Raw genomic sequence first — 13583 nt, forward strand, 5'->3', positions numbered from 1 at the left:
CAGTTTGGGACTGAAGATCCTCCTCGCACTTTAAGATGTTTGAGCCCCCCCCCCCCTATGCTTTAGATTACGGAAGAGTATTAGGGCCAGGCAGAAGTAAAAATATTTGAGAGGGGAAGATTTTTTTTATTGTGCACTTTGAGAAAAAAGTCGAAATGTCAAGAAAAAAGTCGAAATGTCCAGATTAATGTTAAGATACAGTTTCGAGAAAAAAGTCGAAATGTCGAGAAAAAAGTCGAAATGTCGAGATTAATGTTGAAATACAGTTTCGAGAAAAAAGTTGAAATGTCGAGAATACAGTAATGTTGAAATACAGTTTCGACAAAAAAGTCGAAATCGCATTTTTTCTCAAAATTTCAACTTTATTCACGAAATTTTGACTTTTTTCCCAACATTTCGACTTTTTTCTCGAAGTGCATTATGAAAAAAAATCTTCCTCCTCTCCAATATTATTTTTATTTTTCTCCTGCCTGGCCCTAATACTCTTCCGTATTAGATGATTCAAGGAGGTGGCTTGGTAAGTTGTAAGTGAGGGTAATATACTTAGTCTCTGTCTTAAGAGATGAGTAAATTCACAGCACTCAAATGTTTCAGGGATTAATATTAAGCTTTAACAGACTAAGAGCTTCCAGTATCCGCTGTTTTATTTATTTATTTTTTATTCAGATACAGTGGGACATTAATTCCACAACTAAACTTCTTTCCCCTCTACAATTCTCAAAATAATATGTTAATCATCACCGCAGAAGGGTGAAACACAGGTGAACTCAGTTAAATTACCTTATTTAGGGCCTCCTATGCAAACCAGTCCTCAGTTGTTATTATTCCTCATGAGGCTTTATATGAAATAAGTTTGCACTGCGTATATTTAAAGGCGTTCTCTCTGTCTTCTGTTCAGCGACTGTTATAGCAATCCACTAAGTTATGCAGTCTCACTAGGGGCTGACGCAACGAGCGCCGTCTCAGAGCAGATTCGGCTCGTTCCAGAGCCGGCAGAACACGTAGATATTGCACTGATCTTTTATTAAAAATAATTCGTTTTGGCTGGCCCCATAGCTGCGAGAAGAACAAGAAGGAATATTAAAGCAATTTAGTCCAGGAATGCGGCGCTATCTCTTGTGTTATGCTGCATTTAACCCTGGTTTCTCCGCCGTGCTTGTGCTGACCTCCCTCCTCGGTCTCATCTGTCTTTCCCTGCCTCTCAAGCCGCTCCGCGCTCTGACCCACTGACTCGACTCTCCAACCAAAAGCCCAATGGAGCTGAACGAATAAACAGCTGATGACTGAACAATGGTGACAAAATTGTGTTCAGGAAAAGTCCGGCGATTTATTTTTAGGACGCTTTTGTGGCTGGAAGGCTTTGGGAGGAAACAGGAAGTCAGTGTGGTTGCCGTGGGGATGGGAGGAGAAGAAAAGAATTGGAGCAGACTGGAAGGGAAATGGGTGTGGTGGGCTTTGCCTCCCATTAGCTGAATACCTAGTGACCACAAACAGATCTGTTCTGAACTTGTAGAAAGATTTTCTAACGATGTACCTCCTTAGCAAGAGGCCAGTTGGGTTTATACTGACCCCACGAAAGACTGACACTCTGAACTGAAGATGATCTGAGAGATCTGATCTCACACCAGATAATAGTCTTAAAATGCCTTAAAGACTTCGGCCTTATGAATATTTTTCTTCTTTTCTTCTTCTTTTTAAAGATATTAGGTGAATCATGAATTAAACTTGAATTTCCGACATTCGTATGTCAGCCGAACCGATGCTCACGACACGGGAGAGTCCTTGAGGACTCTCGCCTGAATGTGAGCAGTTCTTACCGGTTTGGGACGAACCGATCATGATTTAAATGTAACAAACAAACACTTTTTAAAGGAGCCAAGCTTCCTGCTTACATCCCACCAGCGTACTACTAAATATTATGAGTCAATGTTGCCCAGGGGCATAAATAGGAAACTACGACATTGTCCTGTTTTAGTAGTGTTACACCGATCCTTGTCGAGGAAGGTGCTTTGTGTGCACATTTGCTGTATTGATGTAGACGATAATGAGGACAGCGAAGGTCCCGGCGAGAGCCCAGTCTGACGTCATCAGGTGAGCCTATGTGAACTCTGAACTGCGGCACACACTGCCTTTAACTTCTCAGACACAGCATGAGGCCAAGCCAAGTCATGGGGGTCCTCTCCTCATAATTGGCCTGTGGTATATATAACGTGTAAATGTTATAATATCAAAAAGGTCAGATTTGAGGATATTAAGTGCTTTACACTGGCTTGCACGACCCTCGAGCCACATCAGCAGAGTAAATCACACATTCATCAAATCCATCACAATACTGCATCGCTGCTTATTTTGCATTGCAGTCAGTCATTTTAATTTAAGATTTATTTAACACTTCTTTCTCTGCTGATGGGATAACTTGGCTATTTATAGCTGCCCTCCCTCAGCTCTGTATATGTATGAGTATATTAGCATTGGTGTCTGTGCAGATTTAGACTTTCAGATGTGACCTTTGTTGTCTAAATGTCAGGGAGATTGGAGAGGGAGCCCACAGAGGTAGAGCAGGCTTATGTAATCTGCTCACTGAGTCTCACACACACACACACACACACACACACACACACACACACACACACACACACACACACACACACACACACACACACACACACACATGCACACACATGCACGCGCAAAAGCACAGATGAGAGAAAAAGCATGTTTGAGGACGGCTGTCATATCTTAGCTCTGATGCACCAAACTCGTCTCTGCTCACTGAAAGCCTGGCTTTCAGAAGCCATCGCTTTTATCAGCAGGTATGTGCAGAAAGTGCCTGGAAATTATTTATGCCTTTAAAAATACTGATATACTGCACTCCTTTGGTGTTATTCTTTTGAGCCTCGTCTTAGGTCTCTTCATCTATTCTAAAGCTCTCATGTGAATGTGAAGAGTCTGCATTTATGTATCTGTGTGTTCGATGGTTGGCTCGTCGGTGGCTGCTTTGGGGCATGTGGGGACTAAACTGTAGTTTAAGTATTATTTTTCAAGCATCCCTTCCTGCCCATGTTTCATATTCTGCCATAGGAACCCATCAACAGGATAGCTGTCCTATCGATGGGGCCCCGAAGCATAATGGAGATCTTTATTTTAGTTTTAGCTCAAATAAACATAAAAACATCACACTTGCAGTCGCAAAGATTTGCGCTGCTGTCAGTTATCAGCTTTCAGCGAGCCTTTTGTACCTTTATCTGTTGTAACGGAGGCCCGCTGAGCTCTGTGAGATGTACACAAGATAATACGAGATACAGACGCTAATTTGTTGGTACCCTTACAGCTCTTTGAGAGAATAATTCATTCCCCCACAAAGTGGATTTAATTAAAAGCACTTGTGTCATGTACACCTCTGGGCATTGAGGATGTGATAGAATAAACCTATAAAAAGGTATGAAAAGAAACTATTTATTTATTTTATAGTGATTTGCTAAAATTGCTATTTGTAAAACAACTTTTTGTTTTACTTTACTTGGTATCTGCAGTGCTTTTGTCAACCATTAAGACCATTTAAAGGAAGAACACGCACCATTGTGGTGTGTAGTTCATTGTGTGCACCACTCTGAACCTGGACCGGCGTGAGTAAAGGCAATTTTAAGGCCATTTTAAAGGCAAAGACTTACATTTTTTTTTTATCTCCAAGCTGCTTCTTTTGCTTGTGACTAGAGTTCCAAATCTTATTAAGAAATTTAATGGACTGTCATTAACCTCCCAGGATGTGACTGCAAGAGGAAATATAACCCTGGGTTTAGCCGAAGGATGGTGTGGGTGGTGGGTGGCAGAGAGCCAAGCAAAACAATCAGAGACATACAAGTGGAACTCCAAGGCCAAGGTACATCACTGTCTGATCGCAGCATCCATCACCTTTTGAATAACAACGGGTCGTCATGGAGGAAGACCCATAAAGAAAAAACGAGATAGAGAAACGAGAAAAAAACTCAAATGATGAGCCACAGAGTTTTGGGCAGAGCATTCTGATAAGACAAAACGTGGGCATCTTGGCAGCTCACATCAGCTCTATGTTCACAGACAAATTAAAGTTTCAAAGAAATAACTTTGTGAGTACCTTGAAACATGTATGGGGCTTGGGTTAAGTGTTGGAGCTGCTTTTTCTGCATCCGACACGAGCGGCCTTGAATCTGTGTGGGGCACAATAAAGTGTAAACTATAAAGGCATCCCGGAGTGACACATACTGCCCAGTGGGAGGAAGATGAGTAGCCTCACTGGTCCTGCAGGGGATAATGAGTTAAGATACAGCTAAAAGTACCCAAAAACAGCTAATGAAACACACACTATTCATAGGACCCCCCTCCGTGAACCTTGATCTTGATCCCATTGAACATTTGGGAGGATGTGATAAATGCAGTGTGGAGATGGGAGCCTTCAAACCTGGAGGGAGAGGGACAAAAATACCTGTTGGCAGATGCAGAAGTCTCATTTAAAAATACAGAGCTTGTTCGCTGGCTAAAGGTTGAGTACCGACGCATTCACCTTAACTGTGCCATCATTTTTCTCAATGCCATTGTCTTTTGTTCTATTAGGTGAAACGTTCAGTTGAATTGAAAATCAAGAGCAAGGACTAACATATATATCAAATATGGAATAAATAATCGTGGATGCCATTAACTTTTGCCAGTTTCAAGTAATTTCAGATACAGTTGAAGGTTTTTGTTTGTTTATTTAGCGAAAGTGTCCCAACATATTAATGCACACCAGTATTTCCTACTATGGCGTGCAGCAGTTTTACGCTTTCGGATAATCACAGTGTCGCAGCAGCTGCAGTGTGTAGTGCCGCCGGAGCTGGGTACACCAGGGTGAACCAGTGAATTTTACAATAGTGCAGCTGTGGACACACTCTTCATTTTCTGACACTTTTTTTTTGTTTTTTTAAAGCTTCCTTTCCAGTGAATGGTTAAAACCCCCTGTACAATAAACAATGGCATGCATGTCTACACCTAGGTTTAGTTAACCTCAAAAAATCACCAGCAGTTTTTCAGTTCAGTTGTATTTATACAGCTTCAATCCTCAACAGTTTACCCTGGGGCATTTTACAGAGAAAGAAAGGGGGGAAAAGAGGCCAGATTCAACTCCAGATTGAGTCTTATTCAGTTCAGTTCAATTTGGTTAAATTCATTAACATTCATTTTAATTCCACTCAGTATAATGACATTTATATAATGCCAATAAGTAAAAAGAGCAAAAATGACATATAATTAGATAGAAATGAACTGTGAGCAGAGAGACAAAAGGTCACCAGTGCATCATGGGATGCTGTGTTGGGGTTCACTTTTGCCAGCCATAACTATAAGCTTTATCAAAAAGGGAGGTTTTCTGCGCAGAAGTGGGTCGTTATTTCATTTTTCTTCCCATTAAAAAGAATACATATTTGTGATGGACATGAGAGGGGACGTAGGGATGGGTGTACGTTATATGGGCTGAATAATAGGCAATTCCCTTGTGCAAAAAAACAAACATAAAACAAAAACAGATTACAATCCTCCTGTTGGCTCCTATCAACACCAGACATTATAACATTTCACTGATGCTACATGTTTATTAATAGAAAACCAACGTCTGTGTATTCAATCCATGCATGAATGATCCTATTTGTTCTTTCTGAAAAGTGTCAAAGAAGACATACTGAAGCTTTTTCTCCTGGTCTCCAGGTTCAGCTGTTTTATTCTATGTTTCTGGACTGATGTACAGATGGCACTTTTGATCTTGTTGTACTTGTTACAATGACAATAAAGATACTTTCTTCTACTGTGTGATTTTACTATTTCTATATATCTTTTTTTCTTTTTGGGGGAAATTTAGCCTCATTGCTTTGATTTGAATGCAGTAGGATCTCGCTTATCCTCTTTATACCGCGTCTCCTTTCTTTGTATTAATGCACCTCTCATCACTGACTTCTATAGTACTGAATGCATAAATGTATTTGTTATGCATTATCAGCTTGTGTGCAACATTAGTGGATGTTCAAGACAAACATAGAAGACAAACCTTTGAGATCTGATCTTTGGGAACATTTTAGTCATTTTTTTTTATTTTTTATTTTATTTTTATCCCGGTTTTTTCCCCCTTTTTATCACCACGTGCTCCTACCTAACAGTCCTGGGCATTGCCATCCTCTACCAACCCCGGGAGGGCCCTTTTACATTTTAGTCATTAACAATATTTTTTGAAGTATTTACTACATAAGCATGTGGTTATATGTTGCACTCCCTCTTCGCTGTGTAGTGGTATGATGCGATAACTACAGTTTGTCTGGTAAAATGTGTTTATTAAAATAATAATAATAATAATAATAATAATAATAATAATAATAATAATAATAATAATAATAATAATAATTTAATAATAATTTATTAAATAATTATTTAATAATAATTTATGTTTGTTCTTTGCTGTCTAGAGCCAAAGCAATAACAGGGTTGCTGGTTATCAGGTCTGATGAGCTGTTAAAATCGGCACATGGTTCTGACATGATGCCAGTGACATGATAAGATGGAGAACATTCTGAGGGACTGTTGAGCAACATTTTGTAATAACCGTGCATTTTGTAATAAACTTCCAAAATGTAATAACTTTTTCATTTCATTTTGTAATAAAGCCGCATTTTATAATAAACTGCCGCATTTTGTAATAAACTACCCAACGCATTTTGTAATAAATTTTGCCGCGTTATGTAATAAGTTATTACATTTTGAGAAGATTATTACAAAATGCACTTTCAACTTTTTTATTCTCTAGAAAATGTAATTACATGGTGCATGATGTAATAACAATTCTAAAGCATAGTTTATTTGTTTGTTATTGGCCTATATAATTCCAAACTTGAAATATAGGCAACTAAAGTTATATTTGGAGTATTATACATAGATTTATTGGGCTACATAGCTCTAAGGGAAATTGCATAAAAAACAACAAAAGTCACTCTTGTATAAATTCATTGTTAAACAAACAACAATAATAGGTATTATTACATAATGCACCATGTTATTACATTTCCTAGAAAATAAAAAAAGTTGCAAGTGCATAATATAATATATAAATAATATAATTTAATAATCTTCTCAAAATGCAATAACTTCCATTACATAATGTGGCAAAATGTATTACAAAATGGGGCAGTTTATTACAAAATGCGGCTTTATTACAAAATGAAATTAAAAAGTTATTACATTTTGGACGTTTATTACAAAATACACCGTTATTACAAAATGCGGCTCAACAGGGACACTAATTCATTATTTTCACACTTATTCTTGTTCTTGATCGCGGGCTGTTAATGATAACCGATAAATCACCGCAGCGCACGCCGTGGTATTTTTAGACGAGGGGGGCAGATGGATGAGGGGATGATTGGGGTCTCGGTGGTCGGAGTTATGGTTCTGCGTTAAATCGACGCAGAACCTACGCCGTAGGGTACGGCGTAGGGTACGCGGCGACTCGCACCGTACGGTCCGCGTCGCCCCGTACCGTACGCCGTAGGCTCTGCGTCGGTGTAACGCGGAACTATAAATGAGCCTTGCACTCACCGGAACACCCTGCGCCCAGCCTCCCTCTTGTTTCCCTCTGACAATCTATTGGCCTGACTGTCGCTCGGGCTGAGAAGGGAAGAGGCGAAAAAACACCGGCAGGTGTTGACTAGCGGGGAGAAATCGCGGTGCAGACTGATGACGGAGATGATGGTGAGGATGATGCATCTCTTCCCCTAGCCTTTTTTTTCAATCGCATCGCGTGCTGCTTTCAAGAGAACGTATAGGGACATTTTTTTTAAAGCATCTTTATTTTTTTGTTCTTGTTTTTTTTTTGTTTTTTTTTTGGCCCCCCATTTCTTCTACGATCATTTACGGTGGATTTGCTCGGGTCGCTTTTGAAGCTACGCTGTCTAGAAGGTGGAGCTGGAAAAAAAAAAAAGCAACCTGTAAAAGCGAGAGCGCATCTCATCTCAGCATCGGCCCGCAGCGCTGCGCCATGGCCTTGGACGTCCAGACGTGCGCGGTGTTTACGGTGATCGCGGTTCTGGTGCTCGTGAACGTGCTGTTGATGTTCATCCTCGGTACTCGTTAATGGACCTGCGCTCGGGCTCGGGCTCGGGCTCCGGGTCGGAGCGCGCCGCGCTGTCGTGCAGGAGAGGAGAGCTGCAAGGCGCTGCGCGCTGGTCCAGAGCGGGGACACCCGGCGCTCCAGCACGGCTACGCGTTGAAATGAATGACGTTGGTACAACATAATGTATTTCTGTTTCCCACCCCCCCTCCTCTCTCTCCCCAAATCCTCCGTCCTGTCTTGTGTCCTCTCACCGTACTGTTGTCTAGTGGCTGTATAGTCGTGCGGAGGCAGATATGTGATGCTCTTACCTTTATTGTGGTGACTGGGAATTCATATTCCTCGTAAAAAGCCCTGACCATAAACCCCCCCCCTCCTCCTCCTCCCACTCCCCATCCTCCCCCATGTTGTATATTTTGGATTGTGCGCATTGATTGTATTTTGTGATGTCTAGATATGAAGCTGAGAATGAATTTGATTGTATGGATTATGTGCAACTACATCCACTCCTCCTGCGTCAGGACATGTTTTTCTATTGTGGTCCTTCTGTAGCCACATCCACACAATATGGCAGCTAATAGCTGAGCAGGGATCTCTCCTCTCACAAGTCAACGTGGTGTTTGTAGCACACACAGCAGAGCCGGTGAGAGGTTCTGCTGCCGAGCAGCGGCTCTGGGGGGGATCACTGTGATCCCGGGCTGAACAGTAGCCGACAGCAGGCAGGTCTGGGCCTAATGAAGGATGGCCTCCATCACTCCAGGCTTCCCCCATTTTAGATTCAACTCTGCCAAACTCACCTCCCATTTCAGAGCTACCAATATCCCACTTTCCTCAGCCTCCGCCACCATCATGTAGCATCTGTTCCTGATCTGGTCATTACATGGGGATTCATAAAAAATGCAGAATTGCATATTTATATTTGTTTTTGACAACATTTCCTGGAAGGAAAACAAGCCGGTGAAGCCAGGTGAAGATAACCAGGGATAAATAAAACAATTAAAAAAAAGAAGCCCCTGCTCTGTTGCAGCTGCAGTGGCATATAGTAATAAAGGATTGGAGGCAGGTGTCATGAATGTTGAATGAATGTCAGAAATAGATATGCTAAAAGCCCGTCCCAGAGCCATCCGTGGCGGTCCTATTTTTAGAGATAGACTGGACCGGATTTTTTGGGAGACACTGTGTGTTCTTTCTCTCACACTCAGGCCAAAGTGCTGCGTCTTTGTGTGTGTGTGTGTGTGTGTGTGTGTGGATGTAGCTAAGTGGTAAATGTTGTAAGTATAGGAAGAGGTGTTTGAAAGCTACATATTATGAACAGAGATACATCTATCACTTGCCGTGGATTGTGGGCCGGTGCTGTCGTCACTGTGGGACATCACACAACGCAAAGGGCTGTAAACATTTATATAAGTGTTATTATAATATCTAAAGCTCCTAATGAACATTCTGGTGGTTCAGTGGTACTTACAGATATATGTTCACATGTAACCGCGTGACCACGTTAGGCAGAGTTGTGTGTGGTCGTCCTGAGTGGGTGTTGATTGTTGTTCGTGAGTGTGTGAGAAGTGTGTAGGGGGGGCAGATCTGTAATTCCTCTGTTGCAGGAACCTTCTAAAAGAGTTCTTGCAGTATGCGGTGCAGTCCGAAGTGTCAATGTGCGGATGGTGTGTGCGAGTGAAACAGATGTGTGTGTGTGTATGTGTGTATTCTTCACCGGTTTTAAGGCAGAGCATCTTTGATTGGCTCCCAGACTCGGGGTATAAGTGTATTACATAACGGGGTTGGCAGACACAGGGAGGACGGGGCTGTGAGACTCACTCGGTGCGTCGGAAACAGAAACCTCTTTCTGGAATACAGCATCTTGTTACTTGACATCTCAGGCTCGGCTTTTGCAGAGGATCCACACCTCGACTTCCTGAAGGGATTCGATTATCATGATCGTATGAAGCGGACTTCTCCATGCATACGCTCTCCGAACATTCACATATCACAAAAATGGTAAGGCTGTCTAAAGGTGTGTGTGTGTGTGTGTGTGTGTTTGCTCAGGGATGCTATAGGTGCTTTGCTGCAGCTGTGCTGTGGTTGGAGACGGGAGGATGTTGGAATGCAGTGGATCTGCCAGTGCAGTGAATGCTGATGTGTTGCGATGCAAAGATGATACAAGCGGGTGAATCAGCTTTCTATTCTTCCACAGTTCCTCGTCAGACTCCGTGATTGTGCTCCAACAACATGAAAGAGAAAGCCTTGTCATGAACATCTGCGCTTATGGATAGAGTCCACCGCATTCCCCTTGACCTAAATACAGCTTTTGTGCTTTAAAGTCTGATTTTTAAAGCCTTCTGGTCTTTGATGTTCTCGCTGCAAAATAGTGACATAATCATTGAAACTGGGAACGGTGAGCAAGATCTCTGTGTTTGTGTGTTTACTGTGCTCCACTTGATGAAGCTAGGTGGAGGGCTGTGCTAAGGGAGGACCGGGGGAAGATTGATTATGTAAGGCTTTTTAATTTATTCATACATGTGGTGGGAAAAGGGATGCAATATATCGGAGGGGGCAATACTGATTCATCTGGGAGATGGAAGGATGAGGGGGAATCAAAGCAGAGAGAGAGAGGAGGAACACTCGCTGTGAATGATTCTTCAGCTCTCTGTCCCGTGTTCTTTGTGTGTGTTTACTCTCAAAGGCGATTGATGGGGAGTAGGAGGACTGTGCTTGTAGTTGAATGGGGTTTAAAATGGAGTGTTGCTGGAGGAAGAATAGGAGGTGGAAGGGCAAGAAAACAAGCCCGGCCACGGCGCCAAAGCTCCTCTGTTCTGTGGTGCCGTTTCAAACAGCGGTCCCGGTATCAGGTGGAGGCAGCGGGCTGATATATCCTCCGCTTGTCATCGTTACATGTTTTATTAAAGAGGTAGATTTCTGCAGAGGATTATTGAAATAAATTGACTTCCCTGAATCCGGACGGACTTTTTCAAATGTTTTTGAGCAGTGTTTGAGTGATGCTGTTTCCATGGCAGCATGACACATGTTTTTGCAGTAATCCTCCTCTACTACTGTAGTGGAGAGCTTTGAGAGCGATAGCGACAGTTACCCCGGCTCTCCGTCCAAAATGACACCAGACTGAACAGACGGATGTCATGCTCGAGCCAAGGCTCACACACGCAGGGGCCAGTGCTGCCCACCCCGGCATTTAAAGGTAAAAGACATTTCAGTGTCTGGAAATGAATTAAGAATGCGCTCAAACGGGGGCGTCGCTGCTCGCGTGCGGCCACCGAAACACCAAATTTGGAGATATTCCAGTGGATCCTGAAGAGTCCTTACCTCATCCAATTATCTTGTCAATATCAGCCAAGCAGCTGTAATATGTCACCATGACAACCGCTTGTCTTCCTCTTCCAGGCATGGACGTCCCTCCTTGTGTTCGCTCTTCTGCCCTCATTGGCTTATATTCCCCGTAGCTGTCTCAGTGAGCCGCGGGGGGGCGAGGGGGGCGGCTTGTGTTCCGTGTACAGGTGGAAAGGCCAGCGTAGCGACTGAGTCTGAGAGCTTACATCCTCACGAGGGAGGTTTTAGAGATGTTTGTACTTATAAAGGCTGAGATCTGTATAAAAAGTTCTCTTTTTTTTTCAAAAATAAAACGTTGAGGTCTGAATAAAAAATAAGCAATTATTTTCATGTCCATCCATGTGCCACGTGTGTCTCCGGGCCTTTGACAAGTCCTTACCTTGAGCTCAAGCGTGGCCTGTCAAGCCCGGTTAGCCCTGGCTGCTCTGCCCACAGCCCCGGGGAGAGGAAGCACAGTTAGTCCTGGACTGCCGAGTGCTGACAAACACAACCACGGAGAGAGCTGTTTAGATGCAAGCACAGGGTTAATGCATGCAAAGATAAAAAAACGTGGCTGCACGTGTGCACGTGTGCTCGGGCCTGCAGCCGTCAAGGCAACCGGGCTTAGTCGCAAAGTATGTGATGGATGGCGAAGGCTGTAAATTGATGATGTCAGACGTGGGTCCGTCTCAAGAACGGCGCTGGCTGTGTGTTTTCCTTTAATGAGAGCAACCTTTAGCCTCTCCACACCCCCTCAAGAACACCCATCACCCCGCTGCTTCAGCGCCTCCATCACGCACATGTAGTGTTCTCCTCCAGCACATCTCATAGTGCTCTGCTCGTGTGCGTGCGCACGGCTCTGCCGTGTAAACATTCATTTCAAATGTTACAAGGTGTCCACATCATTTATTCATGATTTTCAAATCAATGGATAAGATCTGATGAGTCATCGGATTATGTTTAGTTGAAGACCGTGCAGCAGATAAATAAAGTCTTCATGAAAGCATGAAGGAAGCCAGAATTTTCCTTCACATACTGTATATTTGCTTCTCAGCATTTATACTGCATGAACACATGTAATTATTATAATGTCCTAATGGGCCGATTAAATCCTCGTGTGGAAACTGGCATGGTGCCTCTAAACACTGTTGTTTCTCCATTAATGGCTCTGCCTTTTTTTTGTGCTGTTGTATTTGTTTTGTTGCACTATGAACCGGGTCGGCTATTGTGTTGCTCTATTTGCATTGCGGTCCCTTAGCTGCCACTGGGCCCGGGCTTTGAGGGTGTGTATTTGCATCCATTAGTAATCTGAGTGGGCTTTCCAACCAGGATCCAAGCAAATTCTGTCCAAAAACGCAGCCTATCACTGCAGCAAAAGTAGTTTCAAATGTTTTATTGTTTATTGTGTAGGTTTATTGTTTTTTTCTGAAATCATGTGAGTGTGTTTTTGTTAGCAACATGTCTGCATGTCTCTTTCAGTGGTGTTTCCAAAGTGGGGAGGGGGGGGGATTCATGTGAATACAATAAAGCATAAAAATATCCTGTGTTTCCCTCCAATTTCTCCAGTTGATAAGTGGAGGTTCAATCGTCAACGCTGAGGCAGTATGGGACCATGTGACCATGGCGGATAGGGAGTTGGCGTTTAAGGCCGGGGACGTCATCAAGGTGCTGGACGCCTCCAACAAGGACTGGTGGTGGGGTCAGATTGATGAGGAGGAGGGATGGTTTCCTGCCAGCTTTGTGCGGGTGAGTCCGGAGCTGCAACACAGACACAACACACACGCCGCACATCCAGAAATGCTGGCAGATATAAACACAGCCACGCTGGTCGCTACACAAGCACCATTCTCCCGTCTTAATATACATAAGCACACATTAATATTCACAGATAAATATTGCTAATGCTTTCTTCTTTAATACAGCCACACTTAAAAGAGCTGAGAACAGCAAGCCACGCGCCTTTATGGGGCGTTCAGGGACAATGAAAGAAAGATGCTAATGAGAAGCTTCCTTTCCGTTTGGCTTTACCTTCAACTCCCGCCCTTGATGAAATTATCTTTTCTGCATATTTTACTTGTATTCTTCTGTGTTCTAAACTCTGAAGGCCCTCGTCTCTTCAAAGTGCATCTTCAGATGTTGACACCAGAACGTGGTTTATCTTGAC

The 13583-nt window shown here is 42.9% G+C and overlaps 1 protein-coding gene across 6 annotated transcripts in view; it reads left to right on the plus strand.

Annotated features, from left to right (window-relative positions):
* LOC133447213 (spermatogenesis-associated protein 13-like) overlaps nucleotides 1–13583 on the plus strand; it is a 48374-nt gene that overhangs the window by 14990 nt on the left and 19801 nt on the right. For all 6 annotated transcript variants that reach the window (XM_061725765.1, XM_061725766.1, XM_061725768.1 and 3 more), the window contains one exon: nucleotides 12986–13165. In XM_061725765.1, coding sequence (XP_061581749.1) covers nucleotides 12986–13165 — 180 coding nt within the window. The remainder of the gene's footprint in view (nucleotides 1–12985; nucleotides 13166–13583) is intronic.

This window comes from Cololabis saira, chromosome 7 (genome assembly GCF_033807715.1).
Source record: "Cololabis saira isolate AMF1-May2022 chromosome 7, fColSai1.1, whole genome shotgun sequence".
Classification (NCBI taxonomy): Eukaryota; Metazoa; Chordata; class Actinopteri; order Beloniformes; family Belonidae; genus Cololabis; species Cololabis saira.